The following is a 16,680-nucleotide window of genomic DNA, read 5'->3' as shown; positions in this document are numbered from 1 at the left end:
GCGACTCACAGTGCATTATGGGTATTCTCAAGTCGTTGAGCGTACATCGGTCATACACTCGTTATTGCAGTGCATTATGGGATTGAATGAGTGCACTCAATGTCCACAACGGTTTTAGACACCACTACAAATGGCTGTCCCCTCAAATAGTGCCCTATTTAAGGGTATAGGGAGCGATTTTGGACACAGCCCAAGTCTTTATCAAATTCTCTGGTCTCTAGATATGACTAAAGTGCCTCAATGGAATTATAAATGTGGTTTTCGGCAGTTATTATAGGCCAGGCGAAAATCGGTCAATCGATTCTGGAAAATGGTGAGGGACAACGATGAGGGATTTTTCTTTTCAGACTAGAACTCTTGTGAAGAAAAGAAAAGGAGAATATTATTTAACTCAGAATGTATTATACACTACTGTACAAAACTTTAGGGGCCAGCCTATTAAAATTAGGCTGCGGAAAATTCAGGAATAAATGACATTAAAACATTATATAGAAACAGCTGTATTACTATTTCAAATTGTTACTATTTATTCAGTATTTTGAACAAATATATCCAGCCTTAAGTGAACAGTAGAGCAAGTAAAGACAAAATGCCATGGAGAGTTGCTTTCTCTCAGCGAATATGCAGAAAAATTCAAATTTGTGTAAAAGAAAAGCAAATAAAAATGTAACGAAGACAAATCAAAGTGTCTTCATCTGCAACTATACTCATAGGAAGGTTATGGCTCTTGTGTGGGTTTTGGCCCATGGATCCACTTAAGACTACATAAAAAATTCTGCAAAACTGCAGTAGTTTTTTGGGCCTCAAAACTGCTCACCAGTGGCATAAATGGCTCCCTGGACATGTAACCATAGCAATTGTTGCGACTTTCAGAAATGTTACGATGTTTTTATTGCTGCTCTGTGTGCAAGAGTGGGAGTGCGTTATGCAGAACGGCTGGAGTCCAATAAACCTCAATGCTTGAAATATTTTGATTTGAGTGTGTGGAGACTTGGGTAAAAATACAGGATAAACACCACAACTCATTCGCTGCCTCTACAACCTTAGAATGCAAGAGCAGCAGTAAAAGAGTTGAGCTTCCCTGAGTGTGATATATTATGCAAGATTAGCCCATTAAAGAATTAATTTGCCTTTATTAGAAGCAAAAGGGGAATCATTACATGTACTGTAATCGGAAACTCATGAGCCATTAAAAGCATGGCCAGACAATAAAACTGTACTTGTAAATTGACACCAAAAATAAATAAATTGATAATTCCGAAACATTTTTCACGGGTGACCAAGTGACATTTCCATAGAATACTCAAAGAAATTATTTTGTTAATTGTTATAAACTACACCAAGTCAAGCATGACACGCTTCACAGATGTAAATGAACAAAAAAGTGATTTCTCAGAGCTAGGATCTGCGCAGAAATTCAATTTATAGCTTTTTATAGCCAAGTAATTAAACTAGATCCAAAAATATTCAATAACCGTGATTAGTCAGAGAAAACGAATGACTTTATGACAGGGCAATTTTTCCTGATCATTCTTGGCATTTTACTCTCAGAGATGAAAAAAAAAATGAATATGCAGCTCAAAAAGCTAGACATAGCTCAGCTTATGGAAGAAGACAAATTGGAAGCTTATGGAGAATGAATCGTTTCAAAGTTAATGTTATGTTATCTGTTAACGTTATTTGTTAATTATGTAATGATGTAATTACATTATCTATTTCTGTTAGATTATGTAATCCTAGTTATTTGTTGATGAGTTATTGCTATGTTATAACTTACCACTATGCTAATTAACAGTGTTATGTTACATTACATTGTTATTTGTTAATGTTATATTATATGTTATTTTGTTATTCCTTAACATTATGCCATTTGGTAACATTATGTTTTTCCACAGCATAACATTATCTGTTAATGTTGCATTGTGTTATTAATTAATGTTACACTGCTGGTTAATTTTTGATTATTTGTTACAGCTATTTTATTTGTTAATGTTATTTTATCCTGTTAATGTCACATTGAACATAATGTGACAAAAATGCTGTTATATTATTTGTAACGGTTACATTTTCCATTAAGGTTACATTATGTTATCCCTTAATATTATGCAATTTGGCTATACAGTCAAACCAAAAAACTGTGAAATAGTGGACTACCAGTAAAGATTTATAACAATTTGGGACCAAAATTTATTCAGACACTTTGACCTGACCAAGTTTTGCTAAAGTGTGTTTTCTTCAATTGCTAATGCAACATTTTTACACCACAGACTGAACAAAATTAAGCATTTCTTGGTAATTGGTTGACCTAAATTGGTATTATCTTATCAGCCCAATTAATTTGTGAAATAGCCAAACAGAAAGATGGCCAAAACCAGTGAAATATCAACTGATTTGATAACTCTGAGTTCTAGTCATATTTAATTATCATTTTCTAAACTATAGCCTAGCGAATAAACTGTGATAATGTGAGAAATTTTGAAGGTGTCTGAATACATTTTGGTTTGATGGTATACCATTTAAGTTAGTACTTTTAATGTTACCTACATTAATGTTAGGTTTTTAACATTGTACAATTTATTAATGTTATATGACATTATTTGATAACACTGTTGCATTGCTCTATAGCAAATTAGTGTGCTTTAAAAGCAAAACTGTCAAAACCTGAAGGTCAAACTTAAATGGAAAGTTGTGCATTATTTAACAAAATCAAACTGCTGGTATCTTTTAACCTAGCAACAGGGCTAGGGCAAGTCTCAGAGGGAACTCCACCAAGAGGAAAATAGGAAAAAATACCTGCCACTAGACATCTCAGGCATCCCAAGGCAGTCACTTAACAACTCGTTAGAGCAAATGAGGAAAGTTAATCAGACCTGCATTAAAATCAGCACTGGGCTGAGTTCTTCAAAGCGAGAAATCCGAACAAACCGATCCTCATTAGGGCCTCGATTGTGGGTCACACACCACTAACTGTTCAATTCAACCATGGAGGCCTGTGGCACTTAGTCAATGAACAACCCACAAAGGCCTTCCAGAAGATGGACTGAAAGCAGGAGTCAGCGGTTGCAAGGTTAGGGAACTTAATGCACATGACGTTAAAGACATAGGCTATTTGGAATCTTTCTGAACCATGGTGCCTCCAGGATGGGTACATGCTGGACATCCACCGGGAACACTCAAGCTGAAGGAATTTTATCCTCTACAGAGAGCAAAATGGAGTTGTGAAGGAAATCGGCTAGCATGTATCTTCTTTGATTGACTAACTCCTCATGCTAACCAGCCAAACATATAAAACAATAGTGCAGTTTAAAGACCACACTAAATTCTGGAGTTTTGAAGGAACCCTCAAAAGCTTATCAAAAGTTTACATGATGCAAGAGTCCTAAGGTTGCAAGGTCACTCCATCTTCGCGCAATGAAGAATGTTTTCCAGCACAAAGTAAAACTCAACAGAAATAGATGGTGTCCATCTTCAACCACCATCTCAAATCTTTGATCTCCACTATTCAGATCACCAAGATAACTCTTTATTCCTTCAACCAGCACTGATGGTGTTGACCTCAGTAATAGTTCACCTAACTCAGTCGATCTTTAACAGTTGTGCCACTGATCCACATCAGCCCTCCAGAACATTACTCTTGGGGAATCTATACATGAAGACGATGTAAATTATCTTCCTTCTGAATCAATAGTGTACCACGCTACTCCAAATACTATTTCATCACACACTCATTCCTTTTAATTATAAAACTTTATAGTCGCCTAATGGGAAAACAGCTCCGGTCCGGGAAAAAAACCTGGAAAGAACAGAGGAGCTGAAGAACAAAACCTTCCGAGACAAAGTGGCTGCCTGATTAGATGGAGACTTCCATGAAGAACGGCACTGTAGATTAAAAATATCGATAGAATAGACATATGTAGCTTAACGAGCTATGCAAATGAAGCCAAATGATTAAAAGAGTAATGAATGGGGATATTGAAAGGGTCTGGTGGTTCTGAAACTTTTATTCACACAGAGAACTATAAGCCAAGGCAAATGAAGATGACTTTAACTAAAAATGTCTGATGTATATTGCAGAGAGAAAATGGCTCCAATCAGATTTCTACATAACTTCCACAAGTCAAAAGTGCTTTCAACAGATGTGTTTAATCAGTCCACCAGGAAACCAAGTCATGTTTCTACATTAGCTTGTGCAATTAGTGCTTCTGATGAAAAACTATTTTCACTTAAACAGACAAAATTGTATGCTCCTGTCTTCTGTGGTATGTAAAACAGCTTGCAGACAGCCTTTGATGCAGTCTATTATTGCAGGTATCATAGATTTAAAGGAATAGACTAGTTCACCCAAAAATGAAAATGTGTCAATTTACTCTTGTTATTGCAAATCCATAGGAGTTACTTTCTTATGCGCCACCCACTAGAGGTTTGCCGATATATAATTTTTACTGATTTATCAGCACCGATAGTAGCTTTGTGGAACAATCTGTTATTGGTAACAGTGAAATAAAAACAGTCACAGGCTTCGCATGGAGTTTGTAGTGACATGCTTTGTACATTAAGAAGTGGATTTAAAATGCACAGAGAATAGTATGTATATGATTCAATAACATGGCAATTTAAGACAATTCATTTGCTCAACCATTGCTACTTTGGAGAACTGCATGCTTGCAGACAAGGTTAGAAGATAACATTAGCTGTTTGAATCCTTATAACAGTTACAATATGTTGGTTAAGAATGGAAACTTGCCTTTCATCTTAATTCGTAATTTTGAATAAAAAATACATCACTTAGGCCGTGTGTCCACCAAAGCGCTTTTAGCCAGCTGAAAGCGCTAGGCGCTCTGCTGAAAACGCCTAGCTGTGGGCGCTTGAGAGCGTTTTGGCAGTGCAGCATTTTTTTCAGTTGAGACACTTTGCTTGTTACAATACGGAATATCCGCGAAAGTCTTACTAGTATCTCATGTCACACATATTTTGTTTCTGTGTTGATTCTATATTAAAATGTCAATACAATGTAACATATTTTCTCTGGCTCTTGTTTTTAATGATTTTGTTCCATTATTATGCTTGTTGTTGTCATCTGTTGACGTTGTACAAGCAGAATGGTTGGTCGGTGTGGTATTAGTCCCGCCCCTCCTCCACTGTGATTGGACGGTTGGGTAAAAAGTGACAATGATGAGCGCTGCGTTTTACCCAAAGTTGAACATTCTTCAACTCTCGACGACCTGTAAAAAACACAGAGCGCTCAGAGCTTCAGCGAAAAAAAAAAACGCTCAGCGCCTCGTTACACTAATAGCGTTTTAAAAATGTGGCGCTCCCATTAAAAACAATTGAAAAAATACGCCAGCCGCGTGAAAATAATGCTTTGGCGGACACGAGGCCTTATGCTTTGTGCTGATCCAGTATGATTTCATGTTCAGGGAGGGCATCCCTAGGTTTTTGCTTTTGAACATCTAAACGTTTGCTTCATAAGACAAAACATGCACAAACTGCATACATGTGTAAAACCTGCACAGGAATAATCCATTTATAATTTTTTGTTTCCCTGTTTTTCCAAAAAACAACAACTTTGATGCGCAAACTTTTATGCGCAAAAGAAACATAAGAGCAAAGTGCAATGTTTAAATCTAAAACATGACTGACTTTTTATTGACTTTAAATGGGTAATATATTGGTTAAGGCCATATTTTTCCATTTTAGTTACCGGTATTGGCAAAATCCTCTCTCCCACCTACTGGGTATTAACTTGTTATGCACAGGAGAGAAATTATGTCTGACCCGATTTTACTGTTTCAAAAATAGCCTTATTTATCAGGTTTTTCTTCAACAAAAGTCATTGGAACACTCAGAAAATGATCATCAAACTACATGCACTTATTTTGCTGATACTTTTAGGTACCATTGCACTGAATTCACCCATCCGAGTATTCAAAAATTATTTATTTCAATGAATTAATTTTTTTTTATTATTATACAATTTTGATAATTCCTAAAGATACAACCATCACTAAACACCATATTAAAACAAAACGTTTTCCTGTAGGCCAGTCGGGCTTTTCCTGTCCAAGCTGCCATTTTTTAGCCAGAAGAATCATGAATGTGGGCCAGTCTTGCTGCCGATTGCTCTGTAAAACTACTCAAGCAATCAAAAACTGCAACAATGTTCAGGTGCCCTCTTTCCTGTGCAATAGTTTGACTACCGCAAGAAGGGTTCCCTGCAGCCTTGCTACTAGAACAAATCAATAGGATTGAATTTAACTTCAGTTTGTTTTTTCTTCCATTAGACCTTGACCTTCTCAGTCCGAAAACTCACAGAGCAGATTAGAAATTTCATTTGTTGTAGGCAAATTGTATTCAAATGTATTTTGAAGGCTCTTGGAACAAGGGCAGAAAATCCCCAATGAAGATTTTCCCTGTCTCCTCTAGCCTTTATTTACAGGCGTAATGAAAATGATTGTTTAATAATGAAATGCCCTAACAGCAAGGTACACACAGCCAAAGCACTAACTGGCCCCTAATTTAGCCCTGTCATCATACATTTTTTAAAGCAGGAATCAAGAACAATCTGTGGCTTGAAGTAAATAACACAATTCTGCTAAAAGGAATTTGTGGGCGTATTTCATTCTGCACTGACTAAATAGGGGCTTATGCTCTGATCCAGAGTATTTCAGACGAGCCGCGTTGGGGAGCAACTAATTAAAAGTAGCTGTAAACTTTATAGTTCATTGAATAATGAAAATTCTTAACCTCACCATTATGTAATTTCAAATCTGTAAGACTTGTTCTACTTTAGAAAACAAATTTTGAAGGTGGTCATTCTTTCCCATGCAATAACTTACAAGGTTCATATACACAACAGTACCATTTAGGCCGTGTGTCCACCAAATACATATGTGTTTTTTCACGTGCCTTGCGTATTTTTTCAATTGTTTTCAATGGGAGTGCCGCGTTTTTAAAATGCCATAAGCGAAACGAGACTTTTTTTTTTCACGCTGAAGCGCTGAGTGCTCGCCGTTTTATACAGGTCGCCGAGAGTTGAAGAATGTAAAACACAGCACTCATCACTGTCACGTTTTACCCAACCATCCAATCACAGTGGAGGAGAGGCGGGACTAATAGCACACACCGACCAACTGCCACATTCTGCTTGTACAACGGCAACAGATGACAACAACAAGCATAATAACGAAACAAAATAATTTAAAACAAGAGCCAGAGAAAATGCGTTACATTGTATCGACATTTTAACATAGAATCAACACAGAAACAAAATCTGTGTGAAATGAGATACTAGTAACACTTTCGCAGATATTCCGTATCATAGCAAGCAAAGCGTCTCAACTGGAAAAAAAAAAAAGAAGAAGAGCTAGGGCGATGTCAAGCTTCTCAGTGGATAACCAATTTAATTCTGGTCTGTTTCTCACAAAGCTATTGTACGACTCAGAAGACATGGAATGTAGTCCACAAGTCATGGACCATTTTTATGATTTTCTGAACCTTGAAAGCTTCAGTCCCGGTTCATTGTAACTGCATGGGATTCAAACATTCAAAATGTCTCCTTGTGTTTCACAGTAGAATGAACGTCAAAGGTGTGGACTCTCATTACTCACATGAGGGTGAGTAAATGATGGCAGAATTTCAATTTTTCAACGAACTATTCATCCATAGTTCATCCTGAGACTGAATGAAGTTAAGCAACTTTAAAACTGTATACCCAAGCTAATCACAATTTAAAGTAGCTTCCTAAACACTGTAGACAAGTAAGGATTCCTTGGTGTGCGCCGTTACACGTACATTGATGGATATGGGTGTCTCATCAGAGTGAAGCCGTGATGTTTTGCTACTGCTTGCCCTCAACAGTCAGCACTTGGCCCACATAGCACACTTTGAATGAGTATCTGTCACACATGGCACCATGCCTTATTGCGCCGGGTGGAGTTGAGGGAAATAAATTGCTGAGAAATTTGGTCCAGGTACATTTTCCTGCAAACTTTCCTCCACACACAGTGAAGAGAGAGAGAGTTGTCCCAAACATCTTTATCCTGGGAGAACAAGGGCCTTCTTCAGGCATTGTCGTTGTCTTCTGACAAGTATACAAACACAGAGGCATACAAAACAAATAAAGTATGCCTTTCAGAGAAAGAGCAATTAAGAATCTCATTTTACCATGTGAACAGCAGAAACTCTGCTGGGAGAAAGAAAACCAATAAGGAAATAACAAATGGTGCATTAAAACCAAGCAACATCGCTGCGGGACTTCTGACGACAAGATGTTGTGCACCATTCAAGGCCTAGGCCCAAAACAAACTTGTGTTGCTCCAAACCCATAAGACGTTTTTCTTCAAAACAAAAATGAAGATGTTTTAAATGGAAACCTGAGGGATTTCCCTCCACTGAAAGTAAAAAAAAAATGTTTATTAAGAAATTGTCAAAGTATTCCATATGAATCCAAGTCTTGTGAAGAGACACGATCTCTTTATATGATCAACAACAGATTTAATTTGGGCTTTTATTCACATATAAACATTGATCAACACACATATATAGAGCACATCAAATATCTTCAACAGAAGCTCAAATATGCATGCTTGACTAATCATAAAGCAATTTTTCTCTTCAGAGGACTTGGATTAAACCGTTCTATTCAAATGGATTACTTTTACGATGTCTTTTTTGACTTTTAATGCGTGATCATTTTGGTTGCATGGACTTTCAAATATATCAGGTTTTATTAAAAAATAAAGAAAGAAGAATGACAGTCTTATGATTTTGGAATGATGCGATGTTGTGTTTATGATGACTGATTTTGCGAACCAACCCTTTAATTCTAAACCTTCATATCACACAAATAACTGCATTAATAAAAACATCAGAACGCAATTCATGAAGGGGTGTTCACACTGACAGTGATTTGCTGTGACAAAGCGACCAGAAGTCATTCGTATTCAAGGGAGTCAGTGATTTGCTGCGACATGGGCAACTCTGACTGTTGGCAACAAAGTTGAGCAGAAATGTGTGCAAATGAGCAGTGATGCGGTGTAACCTTTCTCTTTCAGCAAATGCAAAGCATTTGTGTACTTGTGTAGAGTATGTCTTTGGCCTGAAGACCAAATTGGATGGAACTTGGGGGATTTGATTCCCCGAAGATCAGACAAGTTCAAATGACCCAAGAAAAATTTATCCTCATAGATGCCAACAACAACAGAGCCTGGGGAAAAGCCCCTTATCCTCCATCCGTTGAGTGCATCAATTGAGCTGAGCCTTGCTCATTGCGTGGTTCAGGATGTTACTGTCCCATAAGTCCATTGGAAGGGTCCCTCTGGGCCCTTCAGAATCATTAGTCTGGACAGCCCGTTTAGTCTACTAGAAATCATACGCTCAAAGGTGTAAAGGTCAAGAAATAGAAAGACATTGGGAACAACCACAAAGATTTAACCTGACAAACTCAAGATCCTTGGAAGAGCTTAAACGGTCAGGTTATGACAAATATTGAAAAATATGATCGAGAAATGACATTAAAATTCATGCCACTGGGCATAACTCAGTTGGTATAACACCAACGCTGGCTAAACACCAAAAGCGACGAACAGAAAAACTTGTGAGTTTACACAGCTGTGCTGTTTTAGGAGTCTGCAAGAGCCTTATACATAATTATGAGACTTCATATGCATATATCATATTGCAAAAGAGTTATTGACTTACCAATATACTCGAAAACATAAACAACAAAGAAGGGTGTGACAAGGTCATTGATGCCCTGAACATAACCACTTGCTGGATGTCGTATCGCCCAGATGAACAAAATTCGCTCAAAGATCTAGAAAAAAAAGGTGCAAAACAGAAGATATCAGGATATATGCTCAACATTTATATGCAAGTAGCAATTACACTGAATCATGCAATACAACATGAAAACTGTTAGTAGCAGAATCTGAACGTACAAGGTCACTCAAACGGTTTTAATTAGAGACACAGTGGGATCAGCCACCCCCAGCTAGCAATCAATTAAGAAAATCAATTAAGCCTTCTGAGCTTTTTAATCATTAACATCACAACATTCAATAGCGTAGACAGCAAGGTGAGAAATTACAATTAGCTGTGTGCATATGTATTATTAGATGGCGCCCTCTCTTTATATAAGGCCTAGGGATAGACTTTAGCCCAAAGTATACTTCAGTTTTGATGCAAATGAAATGCTAATTCTGTTTTTTAAGAGGAAACAAGAATAAGGCGTTTATAATTTCCTTATAGCTGTATTTGCAAACGGCAAAACTCAAAACTCTAGATGATACCAGAGTTGTGACACTGGAAAGGGCACCTTGATGTGAAAGTGAAACGATGGAATCGGGCAAAGTTTGTTGGGAATGGCAATGGGTTTTGTGAGGGCGGTGCTTGTTTCATGTATCTCGTATCACACTGCAGATGCTCTCTCTCTTTATTAACCCCCTGGATTGATGGATGAAAGCGCTTTTTTGGAGCTTTGACTTCCATTATAAAGCTTGGAAGAGCCAGGATATATTTTACTATAACTCCGATTGTGTTTGGTTGAAAGAATAAAGTCATATGCACCTAGTATGGCTTGAGTGGGAGTAAATTATGGTATACTTTTTGGGTGAACTAACCCTTTAATAGTAGATATACGATAATATCGTTGAAGTGTTTGTCTTGTTGGTATAGAACAATTGTTTTGTACACTCTAATGGATTATAAGATCATAAATGGGTAAGAAAACTTTAAAATCAATATTTCATGTCCCCCTCATTATTTTTTTTGGTGAAAAAGCTGTGTAACAACTGCTTTGACTGTACATTATCCCTAAATGTTTGTGTTGTTTGGACAAGATCTAGGTTCAAAGCAAAACTCAAAACGGCATATATTTTATATATATATATATATATATATATATATATATATATATATATATATATATATATATATATATATATATATATTGCTAGGAACTGTTTTTGTTAGTGAAAGCCTTGTTTTCAATGAGCTAATAAAATATTTCAATATTTTGTGCCTAATTATTTACTTATGTTGCAATAGCAGTGTAATAAGTGGGATAATGCATTCCCAGCTGGTTAACGCAATATAACTGATCACCCTCTCTGGGTTTATTTTTGCGATAACAACCAGTGGATGTACAGTTGTGGTCAGAATGAATGGCATCCCTGGTAAATATGATGGCTGTAAAAAATAAATCTGCATTGGTTATCCTTTTGATCTTTCATTCAAAAAATTTGCAAAAATCTAACCTTTCATTGAAGTAAACAAGTAATAAAAACTCAGTGAGTGTTTTAGCGCAATTTTCTCACGTCATGGGATCACAACACTAAGAGATAGTAAATCTTTTCCTGGATTTTTTTTGTGCGTTCCCGAGATTAGACCTTCCTTAACATAATGCCGAAAACCCGAAGTCTCTAGGTGGTCTGGTTGAGGAGTAGATAGAAGTGCAAGATTGGTGCGCACAGACAGAACAGAAATCATGAGTTAACAATCACATTTTTGTCCGGTGGAAAATTGCGCTAAAAAATTGAAAGTGGGGGAGAGGGGTGGGTTTCCTCCAAAACACGTTGGCCACAATTATTGGCACCCTTTTATTAAATACTTTTTGCAACCTCCTTTTTCCAAGATAACAGCTCTGAGTCTTCTCCTATAATACCTGATGAGTTTGGAGAACACCTGACAAGAGATCAGAGACCATTCCTTCATACAGAATCTCTCCAGATCCTTCAGATTCCCAGATCCATGTTGGTGGTGTTGGTTGCTTCTCTTCAGTTCAGTCAACTCATCAGGTCAGGGAACTGGGACGGTCATGGCAGAAGCTTCATTTTGTGCTCTGTAACACTTTTTTGTGTTGATTTTGATATTTGTTTTGGATCGTTGTCCTAATGGAAGATCCAACAACGGCCCATTATAAGATTTCTAGCAGAAGCCGTCAGGTTTTGATTTTTTATCCTCCCGTGCATTAAGACAATATAGACACACGTCCTCTTCCTGGTAGATTCGTAACAGCTTTAGTTGATTGGAACTTCTTAATTATTGCCCTGATGGTCAAAATGGGGATTTTCAATTATTTAGCTATTTTCTTACAGCCACTTTCTATTTTGTGATGCTCAACAATTTAGCCTTTGTGTTTCCTCACATTTAAACTCCTGTGAAACAAGAAGTCATAGCTAGACAATTTCACGTTCCTAGTCACCCTGGTGTGCTTAAAAAAAGGTAAATATTAATGGGAATATACTTCAGAGATATTTTACTCATAAAAAAAATTCTAGGGGTGCCAATAATTGTGGCCAACGTGTTTTGGAAAAAAACATTTATTTCATAATGTGATTTCCTTCCCACATTCAATTCTTTTACTTATTATTTATTTTTTACAGCCATTTTTGATCATATTTACCAGGGGTGCCATTAATTCTGACCACAAAAAAACAAACAAAAAATGTTCAATATTTAACAAAAACATGTGAAAATTGTCCTTGCTGTTTTGAAAGCCTGAGCTCCAAAAAATCAACATAATAATGTGCACCACTGTCATACAATATTCACTGTTGTACATGAGTTTGTGTTTTAGTGTTTTAAGGAAAGAGAGCATTCATAACTTACACACACTAGCACATAACTTTTTCTTAGATTTTTCTTCAAAAAACATTAAGCAATGTTAATGTATGTCAGTGTTATTTTTGTATTGTCATTTTCGTCAACGGTTTCAGTTTAATGTTTTATTTTAATCATGAAAAATACATTGTTACTTTTTTATCAGTAATTTGAGTTAAAAATTTGATTCAAGAGCAATTCCGACTTGGTAAAAGCATGTTCATTCTTTAAATACATTTATGTAGCCTTGTCTGAGTTTTGAGTAACTTCAGCTCTTTAACTCCAGATATTGTTTTTAAGTTGATCTTTTTGACAGTAAAAAAAAAAAAAAAAAAAAACTTTTTGTGGGACTTTTTTGTGTTCCTTTCTTTGAAGGCAATACCTTAATTCAAAGTGATGGTGACAGTTGTTTGTGTGTTTTCGCCTCACCTTGCTGACAGCACAATGGAAAGCAGCAAGAAGTTTGACTTAAATCAAGAGGGAAAATGGAAGACTTTCTCTTTCTCTTCTCTCTGACGCATGCAACTGACATCTCCCGCGCTCCTTTCAGGATGTAATGTATCTGTCATCCCCAAATAAACTCATCTCTCACGTTGAGCCCTAAACAATAAATGTGTACACGGCAGCTCGCGTTCATTTTTCCCCCGATTGTGTCGATCAAATGGTGCGGCTTTCTCATCTGCGTTCTTTTCTATGATCAAAGCTCCATTTATCAAAGACTTTAGACTGATAATGTGAGTTTCTCCACACAGCTGACATCTCCTGCCTCTTTTCTCTCTCGAACCCTCCCACCCAGTCTCTTCTCCTCGAGGTAGTCAAGGCAAGATCTCCTACAGAAGCCCATTACATAGTGGAAATTAGACACTAAATCGGGCAGCAGAAATCAATGGGCGAGCTGGAGTGCACTGAAGCACCCGAAGCGAAAATATTATCCATTTATTTGGTTAGGAGACATCCACAGTGAAGATCGCCATACTCCAAACACTGCTTGTTTTTGATTCTCCTTTTAAATGCGAAATTATTTTTTAAAAGGCAGCAGTGGGAAATGGAGGAGGATTCTTGCTCAAGGCCACGATGCATCGACAGACCTGTGTTTGCGATGGAAATTCATGAGCCCATCACACTAAATTGAACATGTTGAATGTGAAATTGAAAGGCCGTGTTGGGGGTAGTTAATGGGTACCTCTCGCCAAAATTGAACCTAGGCTCTTTTTGTTAATCTACCCGAGTCAAACTTTCATGTAAAAGCATAATTATAATAGAAACGCCACTTTTAAGATTTCGTTTTAGGTCAAAATGCCTTTTGAATGGGAGTGCATGGGGCAATTCTATGATAGCATCAAAATCGCTATTTTTAAAACACTAAGAAGGCTCGACACAACATAAAACTGTGCTCTAAGTATCACCAGGGGTTCTACACATGAACTTGAGCATTGACTACATTGTTTGTCTACACAAAGTTTACTAAAAAGAAAGGTTTTGTACGGTGGCTGGAATGTTGTCAGCCAAAAGTAGTCGACCTCCGAATGCAACGTAACACGAGGAGAGTAAAGATGGAAAGCTCCTAAAGCTTGTTTCCATATAAATTCATGGATCATTTTTTATCTAAGTTTTTCATTGAAATTACAAGTTCATGACATTTCCTCATATGGAGTCTGTCCATTACTTTGCATTCAGATTAGTGTTTTCTTGATATTTTAATATATTTGAAGAATAATTCACATGTCTGATTTGACGTGTGCTAAAATGAAGATAAAAAATTAGGCAAATAAATCAGATAAACATTAGGGCAAAAAAAGTCAAATGTATGTGCATTCAAATTAATCATGTGTATTATGCATTATATTTGAATACATGTATTTATATTTTGTTATTTTAGTTTTTATTTTAGTTACAAGGTTTCATTAGTTAACATTAGTTAACAACTTTAATTAAAGTTAGTGAACAATACTTCCACAGCATTTATTAATATTAATTTCAAAATTTGCTAATACATTATTAAAATCAAAAGTTGTATTTGTTAACATTAGTTAATGCAGTTAACTAACATGAACAACTGTATTTGTATTAACTACCATTAACAAATATTAATAAATAAGTATGTTGTTCACTGTTAACAAATGTTAACAAATTAGACCTTATTGTAAAGTGTTACCCATTAAAGTTAAAACTATTCTGAATTAGCTTTTATTTGTAAATTTTAATTACCATGTTAATTTTAGTATATTTTTAGTAATTTAATTATGTGCTTTTTTTTTTTTTTTTTTTTTTTTAATATTTAGGTATTTAAGTTATTTTCATTTCAGTTTTAGTTTTTATTTATACCCAGTTATGGCTTCAACTTTAAGATTATTGCCAAGGCAACAAATGTCCATCTATTTATACCACCATATTTATATTTTATACTTTCAGCTTTATTTCAATTAACATAAATGTTTTTAATAGCTTTAACGATAATAACCCTGGGTGAGACCTATTGTATTTAAACATTTTGTATATTCAAAATCTGACAAAATTATCAGGTTCAGATTTGTATCTAGCTTGCCTCCTAATCTAGTTGTCAAACAAATGTGACATTTCATATTACGAATATTGTTGGCTCTTTGACGAATTGCTTTCTTCCTCTATTGTAAGATCATGGATGGGCAACTTCGGCACCTGTCCTGCATAGTTTAGCTCAAACCCTGATAAAACTCACGTGCTTGTAGCTTTCTAGTAATCCTGAAGAGCTTGATTAGATGGCTCAGGTGTGTTTAATGAGGGTTGGAGCAAAACTCTGAGCAGAGTTGCCCATACCTGGTTTAGATAAAACTAAATCTGTACATCTGCATCTGTAAATGTAAAGGTTCTTCTCAGTTAAAGCAAAGCAGCTCAGGGTTTGGAACAGAACATGCTGTCCATTTTGACTGCACAGTACATTTGGGGATAGCGGTGTGTTTGAGGGCATAAAGAAAAGGTGTTCGCTAATAGAAATTTGTTAGTGCATGCATCATTACAAGACTTTTTCTGGCATGCTATCATGTGACACAAATACAGAGCATTTCAAAGCCAACATGCAACCAACGCAACGGCAACCTGCTCCTGCTTAATGTGATCGAACTTAGTTCAAAGGATTAGTTCTCAAATTAAAATGATTCGCTCATCTCAAGTCATTTCAAACCTGTATGAGCAATATTCTCCCAAGGAATAGAGAAAGAAATGTTTTTTTTTTTAATATTGTACTGTTTGCTCTTGCTTACACAATTATAATGAATCGGGACAAAATTTTTCAAAGCTTTAAAATGTATTCAAAAGCATCATAAGTGTTACAAAGGACTTGTGTACAACATTATTATACCTATGTTTTCTGAAGGAACAGACTGGAAATTAAGCCCTTATATTTTATACTATATTTTAATGACAATTAAGCACTTTCCAGAAAACCAAATCTTCTCAATTATGATTCTCATTATGTAAGGATTTTTTGTAATTAAAATTAACATAAATTTAAAACAAACACTAAAAGTTTTAACTCTAAAATTAAAATATGGTATAATACTTATAATAAAACGGGTGTTTTTTGTATGCATTATTGTGAGACTTTTACCCTTTCTGTACGTAAGATACATTTTTAAATAATACTAAATCATTTTTTCCCCTAAACTTGTGTATATGTGCTTAAGACTACCAGTAAATACTACTTAGTCTGTTCTCCAACTGTCCGACACACATCAATGATAGGTATAGATCACTTCTATGTCACTTGTATGGTTCAGCTGCATCCTTTTTGAAACCTGAAAGCTTTATTTCCCAATCATTCTAAATCTACACAGTCTTTAGATTTCTCCTCTTGTGTTTCATGGAAGAAATAAACTCATATGGTTTGTAATGAGATAAGGGTGACGGAATGCTCAAGGTGGATAGTAGTTTTAAGATGCTCTTTGTGTCTGGGTGTGAGTTTGTGAGGATGAACGAGTCAAGCTGAGTAAAACGGGTGGTGCAAACTTCTCACCTCTTGCACAGAAGCTTGTTGAAAGAGAGGTATAAGAGGATTAGTTCTCGGTATGTCAATGTGAATCTGCAGGGAAGAGACACAAAAAA

At 36.0% G+C, this 16,680-nt stretch overlaps 1 protein-coding gene across 3 annotated transcripts in view; it reads right to left on the bottom strand.

Moving 5' to 3' along the window:
* tbc1d22a (TBC1 domain family, member 22a) overlaps positions 1–16,680 on the bottom strand; it is a 170,672-nt gene that overhangs the window by 102,925 nt on the left and 51,067 nt on the right. For 2 of the 3 annotated variants that reach the window (XM_081363945.1, XM_081363944.1), the window contains 2 exons: positions 16,592–16,657; positions 9,700–9,814 (listed from right to left, as the gene is read on the bottom strand). In XM_081363945.1, coding sequence (XP_081220071.1) covers positions 9,700–9,814; positions 16,592–16,657 — 181 coding nt within the window. The remainder of the gene's footprint in view (positions 1–9,699; positions 9,815–16,591; positions 16,658–16,680) is intronic. The other variant, XM_081363946.1, reaches the window with a different exon arrangement.

Source organism: Scardinius erythrophthalmus (assembly GCF_964197995.2).
Source record: "Scardinius erythrophthalmus genome assembly, chromosome: 4".
In the NCBI taxonomy this organism is placed as follows: Eukaryota; Metazoa; Chordata; class Actinopteri; order Cypriniformes; family Leuciscidae; genus Scardinius; species Scardinius erythrophthalmus.
The sequence above is the reverse complement of the archived record's forward strand: the minus strand, read 5'-3'. Positions and strand labels throughout refer to the sequence as shown.